At 37.5% G+C, this 21,288-nt stretch overlaps 1 protein-coding gene across 1 annotated transcript; it reads left to right on the top strand.

Moving 5' to 3' along the window:
- The first annotated feature begins 16,028 nt into the window (after positions 1–16,028).
- LOC124372599 lies at positions 16,029–18,194 on the top strand. Its single transcript, XM_046831004.1, has 2 exons — positions 16,029–16,606; positions 17,579–18,194. The coding sequence occupies exons 1-2, from the start codon at positions 16,043–16,045 to the stop codon at positions 18,161–18,163; spliced, it is 1,149 nt and encodes a 382-aa protein (XP_046686960.1). The 5' UTR covers positions 16,029–16,042; the 3' UTR covers positions 18,164–18,194.
- The last annotated feature ends 3,094 nt before the right edge of the window (positions 18,195–21,288 follow it).

Below are 21,288 nucleotides of genomic sequence, written 5' to 3'. Positions count from 1 at the left end.
AGGGGCCTCACTCTAAAAAAACCCAGGTATCATCAAATACATACAGGAAGCCGACCACTAGCTCTTAAGACTACAATAGATTATGGGCATTACTATCACTGGTCCTAAAAGAAAGGAACTTCTCAGAAAATAAGAGCTGAGGGTTAAGGATTTGAGTCGAAAAGTTGAGGCCTGCAAAGGAGGTAAGGAATACCTGACATGTATTATATGGCAAAAATATCAGGCATATCATTGTTCAGGCGTAGCAAAGTTTGTTCCTAGCAGAAACCACACAAAACCTTTGTAGCTATTACAAAAAACACGATTAACCAAAGCCGTCAGAGAAAAAAGTGAACAAAAACAGCTTTGAACTTCTGAATTAGGGAACTCACAATGCAGGCGATTTGGTCATGAGATTGCGAAGCAAAAAGCCTTATCAGGCATAATCTTGCAACATTGGCTAGCAAATCTTGCAAATGTGTTAGCTTGATTAAAATTGTCCTTTTGATGTCCAGATTAGAAAATCCTGATATTAAAATAGAGCAACAACCACCGTCCGTCCAAGATGCCTTTTGACGACAAAATTAGCAAGGGACAAGAGCTGATATTGCTGATCGAGGTGATGGCATCGAAGCGAGGTGGGCCATAAATTTTCCTGAACCAGTTTCTGTGACAAACAGACGTGTACCAAAGATAATTTAACTAACAGTTAGTTACAGTTCAACTAACTTCGAGAAATTGGGCACGAATCACCACGATTTTGCTTCTGTTGTTTAATCGAAATAGAATGGGTAAAATGATGAAACTTGTTTGCAAGAAAAGCATAATTAATTATCGGTCCCCACCAAGTCATGCTCATGCTTTAACACTTTAACTGCCAAACGTCTTCATACATACTTCCATATTAGGCCATTGTATTCTACATAAAATATTTCACCAGCCATGTGTATCATTATGATACATAGCCTGGCTAACCCCTAGGCCGTGTGTATCATATTGTTGCACACAACATTCCAGTGTTCCTTGCCTTGTGTATGAAACTGCTGAATATTTACCATAAGAAACCATGCGTAACGAAATTCACTTGGCCTGGTAGAAGAGGCATACACAATTGGTTTGCAGAAATGCATGCATAAGTTGGCAGAACTGGAAATCATATGACAACTAATTTTTCTTCCTGTCAACTGTTATAAATTACTGTTTGTATTTTGATTTAGAAGCAAGACATTCAGGTCAGGTTAGTGTACATTGTCTTTACTTCCATAATGGCTAACTCGGACCAGATCAGGGAATTGTTTGATCAATTACAGAAACTTAGTTTCTTTCAGGATATGAGTTATCAGGATGATCCTGAATATGTAATTTCCAGTGAGAGTAGTGATAGTGAATGGATAGTCGTCCTGCGAAGGGAAAATGTGTGAGTAGGCCTACAGATCATAACTACACAAGAATTCATGATTTTGATCAACAACCTTCTACATGCCAACCTGTACCACCACATGCTACCGAAGTGAACGAGCTTGATGCTACATGCGACTCAACTGCTACAACCCGTCATGTTGGAACTCGTACAAGACCACCTGATGAGTTGATGTTTTGTGGAATGATGTATCAGGTAATATAAGCGAATTTCCTTGTACTGTTTCTGGCTGCATAAAAGATCACATTATCGAAAAACTGCGGGGAGCTCCAAGTAAGCTCGATTACTACAATATCTTTGTAGATGATTCAGTTGTAGAGCTTATAGTTTTAGAACAAACCGATATGCTGATCAATCAATTGTAAAGGTTATTTTAGAAGAATCAGTTAGTCGACATTCAAGACTACAAGTTTGGGAAAATACAAATAAGGAGAAAATCCGTACATTTCTTGGTTTACTCTTATGGTTTGGACTGGACAAAAAACCATCACTTCAAACGTATTGGTCAAAAAACCCACTGAGAATAAAATTAGTAAAGCTATGTCCCGAAATCGTTTTGAGCTGCTGCTACGTAATTTGCACTTTTCAGCTAATGAATCTTCTGAAACTAATTTGTATAAGTTGTGTACCGATTGTATTAAATAATAATTCTGGGGTAACTGGATTACCGGTGGAAGGAGTAGGCCCAGACGAATGATAAGGACTGGACTGTACAAAAGAGGCTGCTATCGGCGAGGCGCGCATCGCAGATGGCAGTGTTTGATAACGAAATTGAGAGGTGGGGTGAGGTAGACGTGCTGTACCTCCGTCTCAGTTCATCGGAAGTGATTGTAACGAGTAGAGTAAATACTGCTTAGAGTAAATGTTTTTGCTAATCGTCATCGAACCTGCGGTTAGGTGAACTTTTTAACTAGAGTCCAGTCAATATACATTCTTAGTTATTTTGGAATAATGTTGGGAAAGAAATATTGTAAAAATTAAATTTAATGGGAATTTAGGAACTTGTCCTTTTGATCCGTGCAATATAAAACTTGTTGGTGCAGTGAGCACATGTATATAAAATTTTATGTAAAAATACTAAAAGAGTTTTGTGGTTGTTACAGATGCTTTCAGCAATATTTTTTGATTTATTAAATCTCTAACACTGAAGAATATTTGATTTATTAAATCTCTAACACTGAAGAATTTTTTATTTATTAAATCTCTAACACTGAAGAAATATTTTTAAAGTAAAGTAAAGAAAATTAGTATCAAAATAAAAATTGAATTTTGAAGATAAATTAAAGTGAAGAATTGCTAGATCAGATTAAAGTGTGAAAGTTTTGAATTTTGAAAATTGAATAAAAAGTTGTAAGAACTTTGTACATTTTTGGAAGTGAAGAACATATTACAAGTTTGAAATTTAAAAGTCATCAAGAAGTTTTTATTTTAATTTCAATTCCAGTTATTATTTTTAAGAAGAAGTTTTATTTTAGTTTAAACTTTATTTATTTTAGAAGATTTACTTTTATTTTTAAACCTTCACAAAAGTTTATTTTAAATTTCAAAGCTAACCCCTCATGTGCCAGTAAAACGGTACAGTTGTAAAAAATTCAGGTCCTTATTGATAAATTGAACGGTACATTTCAAAATGCATACACTCCCCATGAGAGTGTTTTGTATCGATGAAACAATGATTCCATACCGAGGCAGATTGGGGTTTAGACAATATATTCCAGGCAAAAGACTTAAAATACGGTTTAAAGTTCAAACTATGCTTACAAAATACGTGGAATGTAAAACTACATGCTGGTAAGGAAAACTCTACTTCAGGGAAACTGTCTACTAACGTTATCATGGAATTAATGGCACCATTACTTAACTCGGGAAGAATTCTTGAGACCGATAACTTTTACACAAGTGGCTTTTTTAGAATTGGCTCACCAGCTAAATAAAAAAGAAACCCACCCTATGGCACCTTGAACAAAAAAAAGGAAATACACAACCCTCAACCGATTGTGTCTCCTAAGCTCTCAATAGGAGAAATGATTACACTGCAGAGTGATACATGTATCGTAGGCAAATGGAAAGATAAGAGAGATGTGCTATTTCTTACAATAAAGGCTGTCCCTATATTGACTAAAGTGCCATCTCGACGGGGGCCCATTAAGAAACCATCAACGATATTGGAGTATAACACCGTCAAGTCTTACATTGATGTTTCAGACCAATTAGCGTCCTACGCCACAACAGTTCCCAAAGGTGTAAAGTGATATGGAATTTCGCGAAAAGTTCATCGATGATTTTCGGAGAGGTAATAATACTCCGAGAAAAATACTTTGTGGTAAACTAAACTGAGGGAACGTTTTGGCAGAGCAACTACGGCTAAACAATCAAAACAAGTGTACACTATGTGTGGTGGTTGTCCTGGAATTAACTTTATGTTTTTAGCATGTTTTTATGATAAACATACATCGACTCTAAAAAGCTAAGATCCATCGAAAACACTTGACAAGTTTACAACATGATTATTATAGATATTTCAGAGTGACATTCTCAATATTACTTTTGGACGTTTATTTTTTAGTTCCTAAACAAGTATTTCCTAAAGGAATTTTTCAACAAAATGTTATTTTAACGTTTCTAATTATTACACATTATAAATTTACAACATGATAATTGAAATATTTTTTCATCCTAACTAATAATTAGCATTTCTTTATATTCCTTCCATTTCCTTACAATATGTTATTATGTACAGGGCCATGTGATACACATTATACAAATAACGTATTTATACAATTTGAGCTAGCTTTTCAGCTATCTACTAAATAAAATTAGAAAGGATGTTTGTATGTATGATTTTAACACCAGTAATGACCTGGTGTGATATTCACAGCAGTTTAACACGTTCGCTACCGAAATGTAAAAACTTGTTCATTAATATGGACCGGCTGGCACACATATGTGCCGGCTAGTTCATTCTCATAGACCGATGGCACATATTTGTGCCGCTCGGTACAGTTCCAGTGGACCGACGGCACATATTTGTGCCAGTGTAGTATTAATAAATAAAAGGCTGTGGTAACGATCGGTCTATTCTTTCGACTTCATTCTCTCATATCGGTCTACAGGGATGTCTGGCACATATTTGTGCCGCTTGGTCTCTCGGTATGTTCACAATTTCTTCCTTGGTGCAGTTGGCTAACCTGCCTTGCTTTTCGCCCAGTTAGCAATGCATCAGCTGTAACAGTGCACGGCAAAACGAGGTCATTAGTCACGGAGCAGAGCTATAGGATGTTTGGAAAGGTTATGTTGTGCTTTCTTTTGTTGTAAAAGTTTAGTTTTTGGATTGTGAGTGGTGATTTTACATAGAACGTTAGTGTGAGTGGTTGAAAATGGACAATAATAGAAAAAGAAAAGTGGATCATGATATAAACAATAGACTAGTGGTTACAAATAGTGAAATTGACCGGGCTTTGGATAGAGCTAGTGATGATGATGTAAGATCTTTGAGTTCACTTTTTTCATCAGATGGGGCCAGTGAGTCATAACTCTCATATTACTCCACACCCAGGAAATCTCTCAGATGGTATATTAAAATTTTTTCCACCTAATGGACATTTCCATATGGAACAGTACATACTTGTTCAACAGAGTTTCAGGGCTTCCTCGAAAGTTACCCTACTTGCTGTACAGGGATATAATTATAAAGAATTATATCCAATTGGAACCAGTACAATGCTTCTCAGCCACCCAAGACGCTCAGGTCAAAAAAGCCATGACCCAGTCAAATTGAACAAGAGGCTACGGTGTCATGTTTGTAGAATAAGACAGAAGAAGCAGAAAACAACTTTCTTCACATGTTCCAGCTGCACAGATGAAAAGTACAAGAAATTCGAACTCTGCATGCCAGAGTGTTTCAATGAGTGGCACAAGTGAAAAACTAGAACAAAATGTGTGTTACCTAAGACATTTTTAGTTCCTAACTGTTTTATGTCAAAGATTAAAATGTAGCCCATTACCTAAATGAAGTTTATAAATAAGAGACATTTGTGTGAGTTTTTTATAAACATATTCTGCTATTTCTAAAGTGTTTATCCAAAGATCTTGTTTTAGTTTGTACAATACACATAAATACTATATCAACACTCGTTTTTATTATTTTCCCAATGTGTCCACACACAGTCATGGCAATTTTCCTTGATTTGCAACTAGAAAATGATTATATTTGAGGATAAGCCTAAGCCTAATTTGTTGCTACAGACCGACCGGCACATATATGTGCCACTAGCCAAAATGTATACAACGTTAAAAAGAGGATGTGGAATCAAGTTATACATTTGCCAAGGCTATAAAATGATATATAAATTGATTTGAATAATGTTGTACTTTTGGGCTACGGTAATGACCACACTACTTTGAGCTGGTCTGTGAGAAGTACCCAACTCATACAATGGTGGTCTATTTTGATGGACCTACCGGCACATATATGTGCCGGTTGGTAGCGAACGTGTTAACATGGCCAGAGGGAAATTTTGTTTCTGTATCAGACTGATACACATGGCCTGAGAGGAAATCGTAGTGTGTATCATATTAATACACATAGCAGCTAAAGTGTTGATGTCGGAAACAGTATTTTAAGGTAAACATTTACCTCAACAACCGAAGGAAAATTTCCACGCATGTGCTTAATCAAACTGTAACACAATGATACGACTGTCTTTATCTTTACATTTCTGTAAAACTAAACTTTCATAGCTTGGAAAGCTCTATATTTCCTTTGATGAATTTTAAAGCTAACTTTACGTTCGTCATTGGGATTGCTCTTCAATTTTACTTGGCATTTAGAGTCTTGAGTTAAAAAACTTATGGTAATTTTTATACCTAAGTTTAAGGTTTCCACCATGTTTAATTTGTAATATTCTGAGCACAGGTCATAAAGCTTCTTTGGACCTGTCAAGACTGTCGAAATATGGTTATGAGGTTCTTCCCTAGCGTATCTGGATTAATGGTTAGGGAAGAAGGCAAGGTACTCTCTTGCTAAATCCCATACTTCTTCCTCAAATTTAGTTGGACGATTTGTATCAGAGCCTCTTTTTACAGTGAAATTAATGTCAGAAAGTACTTTTGTCTGGATTATGCGGAGGCACTTGTCAGATATTTGACAAAGATCAAGCTAAAACTTTCAACATATAATATTAGAAGTCCCATTACATTTTACTATGTACTTCCAATGTATGTCTCTGCGTTTTTGTGCAGCTACACAGTGAGTTGAAGCACTTTAGAAGTAAGGCATCCTGCAAGAAGTGTATCCTGTTGTACTTTATTGCACTCAGGATATCAGTTATCAGACAAAGTTTCTTGGTAATTTACACTAACCTTAACTCCACGGGCTTATTACACTTATTATGTGTACTTTCTGACATTAATTTCACTGTAAAAAGAGGCTCTGATACAAATCGTCCAACTAAATTTGAGGAAGAAGTATGGGATTTAGCAAGAGAGTACCTTGCCTTCTTCCCTAACCATTAATCCAGAAACGCTAGGGAAGAACCTCATAACCATACTTCAAAAGTCCTGACAGATCCAAAAAAGCTTTATGACCTGTTCTTAGAATATTACAAATTAAACATGGTGGAAACCTTAAACTTAGCTATACAACTTACCATAAGTTTTTTTTTAACACAAGACAAGCTATGTCTTTAGACTACCTCGAACAGATATGTCTGATTTTTGCTCTAAATGTAGAGTAAAATTTAAGAGCAAATCCCACTGACGAACGTAAAGTTAGCTTTGAAATTCGTCAAAGAAAACTAGGTTTCCAAGCTATAAAAGATTAGTATTACAGAAATGTTAAGATAAAGACTGTCGTATTATGTATTAAAGTTTGATTATACACAAAACTTGCTCCTCTAAAAGACTAAGGAGACTGCCCAATTTTACAAGCGTTTAATGTGGGTTTACTTGTACAATGTTCTGTGTCACAATGATGGAAGCAGTGGATTGAATTACTATCTTCAAACAGACTCTAGAATAAACTAGAAACTGCTTGTTCATTTGTTCATACATTTCTTATTTCATTTCCAATACAATAAGGTTAACATTTCCTCTGATAGTACGGGAGGTTAAAACAAGAACAAACTGGTAACAACATTTTGCAGTTGTTTAACAATGGAATTAGGGTTAACAGTCACTCATTTCTTTCCTGTGATAGGTCATAGTTTCGGACAATGCGATCAAAACTTTGGGGTTTGTTGCCTGAAAGTGAAGATTAAAGAAAAGGTACAAGATTTGGCAAAATATGTTAACATACTAACTATTCCAAGAGAAAATCCAACCCATTCGTTGTAAAAAGCTCCTCTGATTAAGAAGTGGTCAGAAGACCACCATGACAAAGAAAATCAAAGCCAACAAAAATACTTTAAAAGTTCAGCCGTATTGTCGACTTCACCATCCTTCATCGAAAGGGGTTTTAGTTTCTAAGTTCTATCAAGGATTTTAGAAACCATTCTCTTACTTTAAGAAAAACGATGCGGTAGAATGTAATCTCTATGAAACCCTTCCTGCAACTAAGTTAACTTGAAGCCAACTAAAGACACACCAACAAAGTCTTCAGATTTCTAAATCCTGCTAACATTGCATGGTTTGAAGAAACTTCTGAGAGCTACCATGCTGGTGAGTTTTAACAGAGGAAGAAGAAAACCAAAGTTTGTATTATTATTGATTTGTTATAATATAGCATTTTGAAAACACTTGGCTTAGCTAAATAATTTAGGTTTAGTTACAATTATTAGAAACTAATTTAATGAACAATGAAACTGCTATAAATAGTTGAAATGTGTGTTTTCTTTTAGTTTTACCCATATTGTCATCCCATATACGGTAACATCTATGTAAAAAAGCGTATAAAACATGGCGGCTAGCCATCTCCGAAAAAGAGGGCGTATGGAAGGTTTTGTTGCAAAAGGAAGTACTTTGATTCTTTATTAATAACAATTCTACATTTAGACACAAAATAAGCCACCAAAGGCAATTTCTATTTCATTATAATGGGTTGTCCATCCATAATGCACGATGATAATTGTTAGTCACACATTAAAGTCAAGTATTTTGTCCAACTTAATTAGACATTTTTTTGTTTCAGTATTCGACAAATTCAACCATGGAGAGGTATACCATTGAGCAGCGCGTTAAGATTGTTGAAGCATTTTACGAAAATGGATGTTCAAATCAAAAAGCATTTCGTGCACTTCGTGATTTTTTTGGTCACCATAATCGACCAAATGTGTCCACAATCGGGAGAATTGTGCGCAATTTCAGCAAACCGGATCTATGGGAAATGTGAAAACACCTGTGCGTGCTCGCCCAGTTCGTTCTGCGCAAAACATTGGTGTTGTTCGCGATAGTGTGGCAGAAGAGTCGTCAACCTCGACTCGTCGTCGTGCGCAACAATTGAACATCTCACAAACATCATGTGTGCGATTATTGTATAAAGATTTGAATTTACACGCTTACGAGGTTCAATTAACACAAGATGTGAAGCCTACTGACCATTTCAAGCGTCGTCAATATGCCGAATGATTGGTTGAACAGACAGAAGTCAAAGGTGATTTTTCAAAGAAAATTATCTTCAGCGACGAGGCACACTTTCACCTTAGTGAATTCGTAAACAAGCAGAATTGCCGCATTTGGGCAAATGAGAATCCACGAGTAATTGTTGAAAAGCCGAGGTATCCAGAAACAAAGATTGTTTGGTGCGGTTTATGGGCTGGCGGCGTCATCGGGGCCGTACTTCGTCGAAAATGAGGTCGGCCAAGCAGTTACCGTGAATGGTGTTCGCTATCGTGAGATGATAACGGACATCTTGTGGCCAGAAATTGAGGATAAGGACCTAGACGATATGTGGTTCCAACAGGATGGTGCCACTTGCCACACATCCAACGAAACAATGGCTCTTTTGCGCGAGAAATTCAATGGCCGTGTTATCTCTCGTCGTGGCGATGTTAATTGGCCGCCACGATCAAGTGATTTCACACCGTTGGACTTCTTTCTTTGGGGATATTTAAAAGAAAAAGTGTACGTCAATAAGCCAAGAACAATTCAAGAGCTAAAGGATAAGATATTTCGGCATATTAACGACATTGAGCCTCAATTATGTCTCAGAGTCATTCAAAATATGGAGCATCGGATAGAGGTATGCCACCGGAGCCGGGGCGAACATTTGGCCGATATTTTGTTTCACACATAATTGTCATAGATCCTTATATCATAATAAAATATATTAAGATAATTATCTGAAAACTCTTTGTTTTATTTACAATTTACCTCGTGCACTTTGGTTGGACCACCCTTTAGATAGTTTAAACTGTGTGATTTTCAGGTTACAAGATACATTGAAGTCAAAGTCAAAAACTTTTATTAAAAAAAATTTACAAAGCTTACAATGTTTCCTACACCAAAGCACCCAGAAGAGCGCGCGAGGGTTAGGGCAATATGAATATACAAATACCATATATATTTAATCTTCGTGGCAGCTAGCTATTTTTATCGTAGTTACGCACTTTAAATCTCCATATTAGGTTTTCAGTTATCAGGCCTCTTTATACACTCCTTTGGATCTGGTCTGTCTCACATGCGCACACAACAAAAGGTAGTACGTTTTGGAACCCTGCAACAATTTTGTTAAGTGCAGCGATAATATCGTAATTCACAAAATTAAGAGATGATGTAGTATATTGCTTCACGGCATTTTGGCTAAGATTTTGATCCAAAATTGCAAACTCCAGATTTCCGTGTAAAACCGGTCAAGTCGTCGCTTGCATTGTTTTACACAAGGCGACACCGGGGGGTGGTGGGACGCACCCCTGGCTGCTTCGCCAGCTTCACGGACAGCGGCTAGGGTCGGTATGACGTGCCCACTTTCCCCAATAAATCGACGAGCTTAAGATTCGTCCGAGTGCTGTTCAATGTGGGGAGTTGTCCTCTAGAACCACATATTTTTGCTTTCTTATTCTCCTTCAGCTTTTATATTTTACTTTGATATCCTTCCTCAATCTTCCGCGCGATGGAAAAAGCACTTCTCTGTGCCCTTCTCTATGCCCGGAGTACCTTGAGGGAGTAAAGTGTGTCAGAAATCGAGAGGGGATGAATCGCCATTTCAAACAAGATCACGGGAGGGGGATCTCTTTCGTCTGCTGCGACGTAGAATTCTCCTGCCGACAGCACCGGCAATGCCCTTAAGCATGTCAAGGCCCATTTTCCCGAGGAACATCTAGGGGCCGATTTTTCGACCTGCTACCTCCCCCTTTACCTCAGGATCTTCGTCACCGATTGTGATTGTACGTATGAAGAAGTACACCAGGAACTCACGAGAAAGCCGCGTCAGTAGTATGTGGCCAAGGCCGTAAGAAAGACTATCACATATTCCTTTTATATTCATAGGCTGCTCTCCTTGTCCTAAAATACTAGTGACTGCATGTAAGCTCAAGTATACATTACGGCAAACTTCAACTTTATTACCATCAACCATAGCGTGATATTTAAGAAACGATTAAAGTTGTTTTGAATATGGACTTGTATGTATGTGCCAGTGAACATCGAAGCGCTCAATTAAACCTATCAATGAAGAGTCCCGTTCACCACTGTAACCCATATTAATAATTTTTAGTTTTTGCTCTCAGTAAAGTTACCGGTATACTCGTTCGTACAATCGCAACCAGAATCAATAATCTTTTGGTCTACTAATCTGCTACAAGTTATAACAGACTCCTCCCCCAGTCTAGCTGCTTTCATTTTATTTTCTTTCATCTCAGTCTGATGTAAGGATGGTTGCTATGGCATTATGATATATTTGAATATTTCCTTTATTTGGCTCAATAGATGCGTTATACAGAATATAGTATTTCAACTCACTTTGTCCAAAATTTGATTTTTTCATTTTAAACTCACCGTTTACAGGTTGACTGCCACGCCCAATTTTTTGCCCAACGCCATGAGTACCATATATTGCACTCACCTATATGCAGCAGCATGCCAGGATTACCAGAAATGGTAATCACTCTTATCTCAATGAAGGGTTGAAAAAAAAATTAAATTTTCGTACCAATGATCATGATTTTAATTTCAAAACTTATCAAGTCGATTATATATCGTACATACCAAATTACATGTCCCTAGTCTTAGCAAACATTTTTTTTTCGTTGGCATTCATGGTAATCTAATGATCAGCTGTTTTGACCATTACATTGTTTTGTGTGTTGGTTGAGAAAGGTTCTTTATAACCTCAATGTTAGTTTGCTATTGTCAGTGAAGTGTGAATGAGTGCATTTATAGTATAATAATATGGCAGGTGACGATGATTACATATTACAAATGTTAAATGACAGTATGAGAAGTAGTGAAGGGGGTTTCAATTACGATAGTGATACTGTTCTTGAAGTATTTGACGATAATACTGATGAAGACCCAGACTTTGTTGTAAGTGATGTTGATGAGGCTAGTAATAGTGAAGAAATTAACCTCCGAGCGTCGGCCGACTTGTTTTAAGTCGACGGCACCTTTCTCTAAACGTCGCCGTCTTATTTTAAGTCGACGGGCACTTGCCGATCAAATTAATTGCACCCGCGCTATTATTGGCGTAATATTGTTCTAAATTACATATAACGAAAGCCCGTGAGTTGTTTTTTACATTTAGTGGTCTTTGTATACCTCTTGGTCTGTACCAGATGCTAGTGTACGTGGTTATACCAGCTGTTATTTCGGGCGGGACGCGGCTCGCGTGATTCTTCAGTGTGTTGTTGTTTTGCACACCGATGAGTGATTGAGCATTTTGCGAATAGTATTTTGTGTTGTGAATAGTTTTCTCTTTATTTGTGTGAGTTTAGTGTACTAACTGTAAACAATGGGTGACCCGTGCAGATCAAGTGACATTAGAGAAATCTTATCATTGACCGATGTAAGTGAATTTGATAATTCTGAAGTTGAGGCAGTCCCTACTACATCCATAGACGAAAATAACCTAGACGATGATCAAATATCCCTAGGAGATGTATCGGAAGGTAATTCAGATATAGATAATGACCTATGTGACTATTCATCTGGCTCAGATGACGATTATGAGCCAAATGCATCAGATTTGGATTCTAGTAATGAGGAAAGCGAAAGGCCTAGGTCCGGCTCTAGCCCAGCTGGGAACGAATCCGACAATGATTATCGTCCTGAGATCCCAGTTCATCCTGCACCTCCTGGGCCAGTGTGGGTTCGAGTATACCCAGGTTCTGAAAACCCAGTCGATCTGCCATCAAAATTTCGTGTGAGGAATACGGGGATCAAAAACTGTCCTCCAAGAAATAGTTCACCTTTGGCATACTTCTCTTTATTTTTTACCCAAGCAATCTGGTTTTTGCTATGTAATGAAACTAATTTGTATGCTTCAAAAAAATTGGATGAAAAAAGAACTGGAGGTAAAATGAAACCAACATCTAGATGCAAGCGATGGGTTGATGTTTCAATAGCTGAGATGAAGCGGTTCATTGCCATAGTTATTAATATGGGAATGATCCGGAAACAAAATGTAAAAGATTATTGGGCAACCCTTAGCAACCAATACATTCCCTGGTTTGGACAGACAATGTCTTACAATCGTTTTTGTCTCATTTCGTCATTTCTCCAAACACTCTCAAAAAGGGAGAACCAGGGTACGACCCCTGGGTCAAGGTTCGAGAGTTCATGGACTCAATTAATCATGCCTTCAAAACATATTTTGTTCCCTATCAAAACCTATCGATAGATGAAAGTATGATAGGTATGAAAAATCGATCGGAATTCATACAGTACATGCCAAATAAAAGACACGCCAGATTTGGGATTAAAAAATTTGAAATATGTGACAGTGAGACTGGATATATCTTGCACACGGCATTATATAGTGGTAAAGACTTTCTCCAAGACGGCAATGATCCATTTACTCAGAAAGTTATAATGGAATTAATGACACAAACAAGGCTTCTAAACAAATTTTACCACCTCTTCACAGACAATTTTTATACAAAGCTTCCACTCGCTGAATCCTTGTTTGAGAAGGACACTTACCTTACTGGAACTGTGAATAAGAGGACCAAAGATTTGTCAAAGAGTGTCTTGTCAACTAAATTAGGTGAACAACAGAGTGTTTATTTTAGAAGAGGGCCTGTGTTAGCAGTAGGGTACAAACAAAAAATAACCCGAAAACCAGTATACCTTTTGTCAACAGCTTGTCATGCCCAAGATCTACGAGTTCAAAGCAAAAAAAGTCACCATGAGGCTGTAAAGCCATACATGATACAGCAATATAATTTATACATGGGTGGAGTGGACATGAAAGATAAATCCATCTATCACATATCATGCTCGCGGACCACCACTCGCTATTGGAAAAAATTTTTTTATAATCTCCTTGACATGGCAATTTTCGACTCCTTCATCTTATATTCAAAAAATACAGACAAGCCTATGCCCAGAAGAAAATTTGTGATGGTTCTAATTGATGAACTCACAAGAACAGCACCAGAAGAAGTAGCCCCTCAGCCTGCTCCAACATCAGTAGAACATGCACTGGCACACCTACCAGGGAACAATCAAAGGGTATGTCCTGTTTGTAAAAAACGCAGCTATTGGTGGTGTGAAGCATGCAATTGTGGGGTTCATCCCAAGTGCTTCAGCAAAATGAAGCACTTCAGAAGGTCCCTTACAGGGATAAAAAGGCAGCACCCAGATGGACAAGACGACAATGAATAAAAACTGTGAACAGTTTTTTTGTATATAATGTAAATAATAAGTGTTTTTTTCGTGTGTGTGTGTGTGTGTGTGTGTGTGTGTTATAGTTTTGTGTTGTAAAAAACTCGTTTCTTCATCTAATCTACAAACTACTTCAAAACAGGTAAATAACAAAAGCATTTAACTGCATGAAAATAATTTTTATTGTTGTGCTACTTAGCAACACCAAATAGGCAAAAATTCAAATTTGTGCATATCCATGTAAGTTTGTATAAACATTATGAATATATTCACAGAACCCTATAACCCTGTATATTTATGTGTTCATGACTAAATTTGGTATAATTTGCCTATTATGAAATTGTTCTAGAGGTAATATAACAATAACATGTGGATACTTTTATTATATTATAAAAATATTTTCTAAAATATTTTTTCCCTTTCATAGGCTGTTGCAAAAAAAAATTTTTTTTTAATTTTAATTTTTATATAATCATATTCTGTAAGTCTTTACGAGAAAAATGATGTATAATACTCTATATTTAAACCATTCTTAAGATTTTTTATGAATTATGCAAAAAAAAGACTGCAAAACCTATAAAAAAGGTGGACGTTTTAGGGAAATATGATGGACGCTCGGAGGGTTAATAACCCACAACCATCTACATCAAAAAGAGTTAGATTTAGTTCAAGTACACCTTCCAAGCGCAGACCTACACTACAAACAAATACCAGACCTTGGTGTTTATTTTATGAAATTATATCAGACCTGTCAGATTCAGACAATAACGAAAATCCTATACTACAACCTTCTAGCAGAGTATCTAATTGGAAGTCTGTGGATGAGACTTTTAACATGTACCCCTACAATCCAAACAATGAGCCTGTAGGTATTAATCCAGATCTTGTTGAAACTATGGTAAATTGCGAACCTATCGGCTTTTTTAATTTGTTTTTAAACAGTGAAATTGTTGGTATTAGTAGTGGAAGAAACTAACCGTTATGCACAGCAGATTATACAAAGTACTCCTCATAGCCCCCATAGTAGGCTTGGGAAATGGATTGAATGTACAGTTAGGGAAATGAGGCATTTTTTCGGAATTGTTATTTACATGGGGATAAATGTATTACCTACAATAGCTCATTACTGGAGAAACGACACGTTATATAATTCAGTATTATCTAAAGTCATGTCTAGAAATAGGTTTGAGCCCATTCTAAGAGTTTTACACTGTGCTAACAATGAAGAACACATTTCAGGGAATAGGCTTTCAAATTATTAGCTATACCTACAGACAAACTGTGTGTTGATGAGTCAGTTGTACCATTTCTTGGACGGTTAATTTTCAAACAATACTTAAAAAAAACAGAAGGCACCGTTATGGAATTAAGATATTTAAGTTGTGTGCAGAAGGTGGCTATTGTGTAACTTATAAGATATACAGTGGGAAGGAGCAAGATCAAAGACCTACAAATCTTTCCGCCAAGGTAGTTTTGGAACTAGTAGAGCCTTTCTAGGATTTTGGAAGGACAATTTATACCGATAATTGGTACACTAGTGTTCCTTTAGCTGAATGGTTAAGCAAAAGAAACACCCATTTAGTGGGCACACTGTATAAGAAAAGGAAAGACAACCCTAAAGAAATTATGAATGCAATACTAAAGAAAGGGGATATTGTAGCTCTAAAAAATGAAAACAATGTGATATTATTAAAATGGAAGGATACAAGAGATGTACAAACTGCTTACAACAAAAACATGGCACCGAATGTAAGACAATAAATGTGAAAGGAGGGAAACAGAAGAGTAAACCTGAAGCTGTGATTGAATATAACACTGCCAGAGCATTTATTGATTATGGAAATCAAATGGCAGGCCATTCATCACCTCTAAAGCCGTGTCCACACTATGCCGCGGTTGGCTTTTGGCAATGCCGCGTTGGCAAAGCCAATGCAATGTAGACGTGGCCGTTGGCATATGCCGCTGAGCCAATGGTTTGCCAACGAAAATCGCTCTAGTGTCGGTCTCCATCAAAGGAAGCCGGTGAGAGCCGGTAGTGGGGACGAGCCAACCGTTGGCTTCACGCGGCATGCACGTGGTTCAGTTGTGGCTGAGACAGTGCCGAGTACAGTCATGGAGTGGACGAACGATAAAGTGTGTCAACTTATTGAGCTCTACCGTGATAAACCTGTTCTGTGGGACTGTCGCTTGAAAGGGTACAAAGACAGAAACAAGAAACAAGATGCTCTTCAAGAAATAGCAGATGTTTTTGGTGTTGACAAAGCAGTAGTGGAAAAGAAAATTAAAAACCTAGTGTGCCATTTTTTACGTGAAATAAAAAAGGAGAGAGACTCAAGTAAGTCTGGTGCGGGAAATTCTGATGTGTACAAGAGTAAATGGTTTTGCTATAACAACATGCTATTTCTCCAGGATCGAAATACACCTAACGAAACGACGGACACAATCACGCAGGTAAATATATATTGACACAGTAAGTATTAGTAATTATATTTTACGTTCATATCAAACACATATTACATAGTTAGGGCTAATTATTTGTCTTGTTGAAAGGATAATTTTTCCAGCCGGGGAAGCGAAGAAGTCTGCAAATTCTTTTCTAGTGGCTTGTGCCTCATCAGTGCTTCTTCTTGAAGTTCGAGGAATGTTGACCAAAGCTTGATTTGAAGGGGATTGTCTCCAATGTCCTGGATTGATCTCACCTGTAGTTGAGCACTCAGAGTCGAATGTTCCCACGGGGTTGTACACTGATTTGGAATTACTTTTCCTCAAGTAGTTGTGCAGATAAAGTACTGCCAACACCACCAGCGTAGCCCATTCTGGTTTTAATAGCATAGGTCTTTGTAGTATGCGGTACACAGAGGATATTATGCCGAATGCATTCTCAGAAACTCTACGTGCTCTACTTAACCGATAGTTGAACACTCTTTCTTTAGAGTCCTTTTTTTGAATACCTGGATATGGTTTCATGATGTGCTTCGATAAAGGAAAAGCATCATCGGCCACAAAAAACATACGGTGTTTTATCTGTTCTTCCAGGAAGAGGAGTAGGAGGAGGAAGATGCATTGTGTTGTTCCTCAGACAATCTCTGAATGTTGTGTGACTAAAACACACCTCCGTCTGATATTCTTCCTTGACAACCAACACTTGCGTAGATAAAGTTGTAGTGCGCATCTACCACCGCAAATAGAACTATACTGAAAAACCCCTTGTAGTTGAAATATTCTGTGCCACTATGGATAGGTGCTTGCAACTCAATATGCTTCCCATCAAAGGCCCCCACACAGTTTGGGAAATTCCACTTATCATTGAACTCTTTTGAAATAACTTTCCACTCTGCTTCTGTTTTTGGCATCTGAAACAAAATGACAACAATATAGCAATATTCATTATCCAATCATTAATCTTTTCCTTTTTTTTTTTAGGACGAGCATACAAATAAAGATGGAGATACTGCAAACCAATCGCAAACTGTCAACCAGGACCAAGTTGCTGGACCAAGTGGAGAAACGCCTCGAAAACGTGTAAGTTTGCCAAAGGAACAGTCTGATCGGCCAGGCGGAGGCCCACAAAAGAAAAAAAAGACTACAGCTACAGAAGAAGCTCTGTCAATTATGAGAAGTATCCAAGGTCGGCATAAAGGTATGGATCAGTTCAAATCTTTTGGAGAGCAAGTAGGACTGCGTATTAAAGACCTCCCATCATCAAATGCTCAGAAAATTGCAAAACACCTTATTAGTAATATTCTGTTTGAAGCAGAAATGGGCAAGTACGACTATGGCAACCCAATCGGCGGAAGTTACTCACAGCCATTCTACCCAACACCGAACTACGTACAACAACCGATTTCTGTCCCGATGCCACCACCTTGTCCCAATCCAAACCCATGTAGTGAGCAGCTGTCTTTTCACGGAATCACACAGGCAAACTCTCCAGATTCAGTCATAAGCTCCTCGCTATCAACCCATACGGACAATGACTCTATCGACAATATATTGATGCACCTGTAATAATAATTTTACAAATTTAAATAAAAGAGAATTTTACAACTCATCTCTTCAAAATTCAAATTTGAGTTAAGACTTTTGTTCATTTTTGTTATTGTAATTAACTTAATACTCATTTTAACTAAGTAAATAAGGGTTTCATTTGTAATGGAGAGTGTTTTGTTCGGAACTTGAGACGCATGTCTACCAAATAAAGGTTTTTTCTAATATACAATTTTTTCTTACCTTGATGTAATCCTGTAATACACTGACAATTGCTTCACAAACAGTCGGGATGATGGTTGATATTATTTGCTTTGAAATCTTGAATGTGTAACTTAACGAGTGGTAAGAGTCTCCCGTTGCCAAAAACCGCAGAGTAACTGCAAGGCGTTCATGTGGAGGAATAGCACTTCTGAAGGACGTGTCTCGTTTCTGGATGATACGAGCTATCTTATTTAGAAGATCTTCAAAGTCACTACTTTTCATTCGAAAAAAGTTTTTGAAACCACATCCATATCTGTACTCGAGATTTAATTCGTCTTCATCATCCAATACCAAATCCTTCATCAACTCACTAGTTCCGTATTTTCTTCTACTTTGAAGGCTTGGACGCACCCAAAACCGTCGTTTACGCAATTTTTCGTGATTGATAATTACAAACGCGCCTAAAGCAACTAGTACATCCTCCTCGTCAGACATTTTGCGACTGAATGCCAACTCACGTGTAGACGACAAGCCAAAATCTAGGTTTGCCGCGTTGGCTTTGCCAACGCGGCATTGCCAAAAGCCAGCCGCGGCATAGTGTGGACACGGCTTAAGGCACAGCGTAAAATGGTACAGAAAGATTGTATTTGATATGATCCTCAGTACATCAGTTGTTAATTCTTTCCACGTATTCAAGAATGTAACAGGTAAAAAATTAAAAATTACAGAATTTAAAGAAAATTTAGTCATTGAACTATTAAAAAAAAACTGATAACATACCTCAAGAAATCACTATTCATCAAGAGCACAATTTGGAAAGGCAACCTAAAAAAAACAAGTGTACCAAGTATTATACAAAACTCGCTGAAGAAAGAGGCAGGAAAGAAGCATAGGCGAAAACTAAAAAGGTTACACTAAATGCCTTAATTGCAATCTGTACTTCTGCTCAGAATGTTTCTTTTCTTTTCATAAAGTGAACACCAAGCGGTAAATTAGTACCAAAATATTGCCAAATAGGCCTTTTCTGTAAACAATTTTCTATGTTTTACTCTAATAATAATAATAAATATTTACTTTGTATTGTACATTATTTTTTATTTTATGAACCCTCACATTTATTTATTTTACAAACGGTAAGATTTTGGGAGAAAATATGATGTCAAGGCTTACTATGGATTAGAGTTTTAAAATGATTACAAACTTTTAATAACATACAGTTGCAGCCACAGGCTATGAGTACCATAAAATGGTACTCAGCAAAACCAGTATTATTTTTGTTTAAATAATATATAAAAGTTTATTTTATAAGTCTACAAAGGGGAAAAAGTCAATATATAAACTTTTGTTATGTGCGCATGCAAACGCATATCTCAGGAAAGAAGACTGCGTTATGGGGTTCCTCAGGGTTCCATATAGAGCTCTCTACTTTTATTGATCTACGTCAACGATGTTAGTTTATCAGTAAAGTATGAAGAAATCGTCCAGTATGCTGATGACACAACTCTCAGTTTCAAGGAGAATTAAAAAAAGGTTAATATTAAGATCAGCGACTACCGCTGCGATCGCCGTAATATTTTGCATACTAAAACAGGTTAACGTAATTTCACCGAAAAAAATAGTCCCGATTGTCGCTAACATATAAAAACCCCTTTTTCGGCAATACAATGTTGGCAATACAAAAAAAATAAATAACAAGATTTTCGACTATCAAACTAAAAACAATGGCCGACCATGGTAGTTTTGATGAGTTGACAGTAGTCACGTGACAAACAGGAAAGTTTCCGATTGGCCGGGCGGATCACGTGACCTAATAGGACGGCTTCGATTGACCGCCAGACGTCAACAAATAAACCCACATGGACAAGGAATAATTAGCGAAGTTGTTGACAAGGCATGCGATTGTTATTGTCACACGCTATTCTTCGAAGCTTGTTTGTTTGATGAAAAGCGTGTTATTAACGTGTTTTTGCGCACAAACGTGCTTCCAACGAAGACAAATTGTGTAAGTGCGGGAACTCGGTGAACTTGACAGATGACTTAAAGTTCAGGTATGGAAAGATTGTTGCTTTGCAGAAAAAGCCCGAAAAAGTGTGGCTGGCGTGTTTCGGCGAAGGTCGGCACGTTCCTGGAGCGAAGTAAAGTCAATATTATCACATTGTGGCATTTTATTGTAACATATCTTTTCACATCGCCTCCGAGGCACTCATTTGTTAAAACTCATCTTCACCTCACAGACCCGACAATAGTGGACTACTACTCATTCATCCGGGAAGTCTACATTGACCACTTGAAAAGAAACAGCCAACAGTTGAGCGGACCCGGCGCCGTAGTTGAAATTGATGAAGCCGAATTTGGCAAAAGAAAGTACAACAGAGGACGGATAGTAAACGGACAGTGGGTGTTGGGGGGAATAGATCGAGAGACCAAGCACACCTTCCTTATCCCGGTTAAAGACCGTACGGCGAAGACTCTGATACGGTGAAATTAAAACTTCGGTTTTGCCAGGATCCACAATAATAACTGATTGCTGGAAGGCCTACAACACCCTTTCACAGTATCAGTTTAATCACCTGACTGTGAATCACTCAAAGGACTTTGTTGACCCGTTAACATCCGCCTGTACCAACACAATTGAACGGAAGTGGCGTGACGCCCGGTCAGAAGTCCCCAAATACGGTCGCAAGAGCAAGCCCTTCGTCGGCTACCTCGCGGAGTACTTGTTTAAAACCAAATACATCCCAGAAGAAAGGGTTCAAGCTTTCCTCGAGGCAGTGGCTGCGTTGTACCCCCCAAAATATCATTAAGGTAAGTAAAAAATGTTTATAAATTTTAATTGTTTTTTATTTAAGTTTTGTTAAATTTTAATTTTTTTTCAATTTTTTTTTTTTTTTGGGGGGGGGGGGTAAACGGCCCCGGCGACAATCGGGACTATTTTTCGGTGA

Source organism: Homalodisca vitripennis, unplaced genomic scaffold (genome assembly GCF_021130785.1).
Source record: "Homalodisca vitripennis isolate AUS2020 unplaced genomic scaffold, UT_GWSS_2.1 ScUCBcl_3627;HRSCAF=9275, whole genome shotgun sequence".
Classification (NCBI taxonomy): domain Eukaryota; kingdom Metazoa; phylum Arthropoda; class Insecta; order Hemiptera; family Cicadellidae; genus Homalodisca; species Homalodisca vitripennis.
This window is presented reverse-complemented; position numbering and strand designations above follow the sequence as displayed.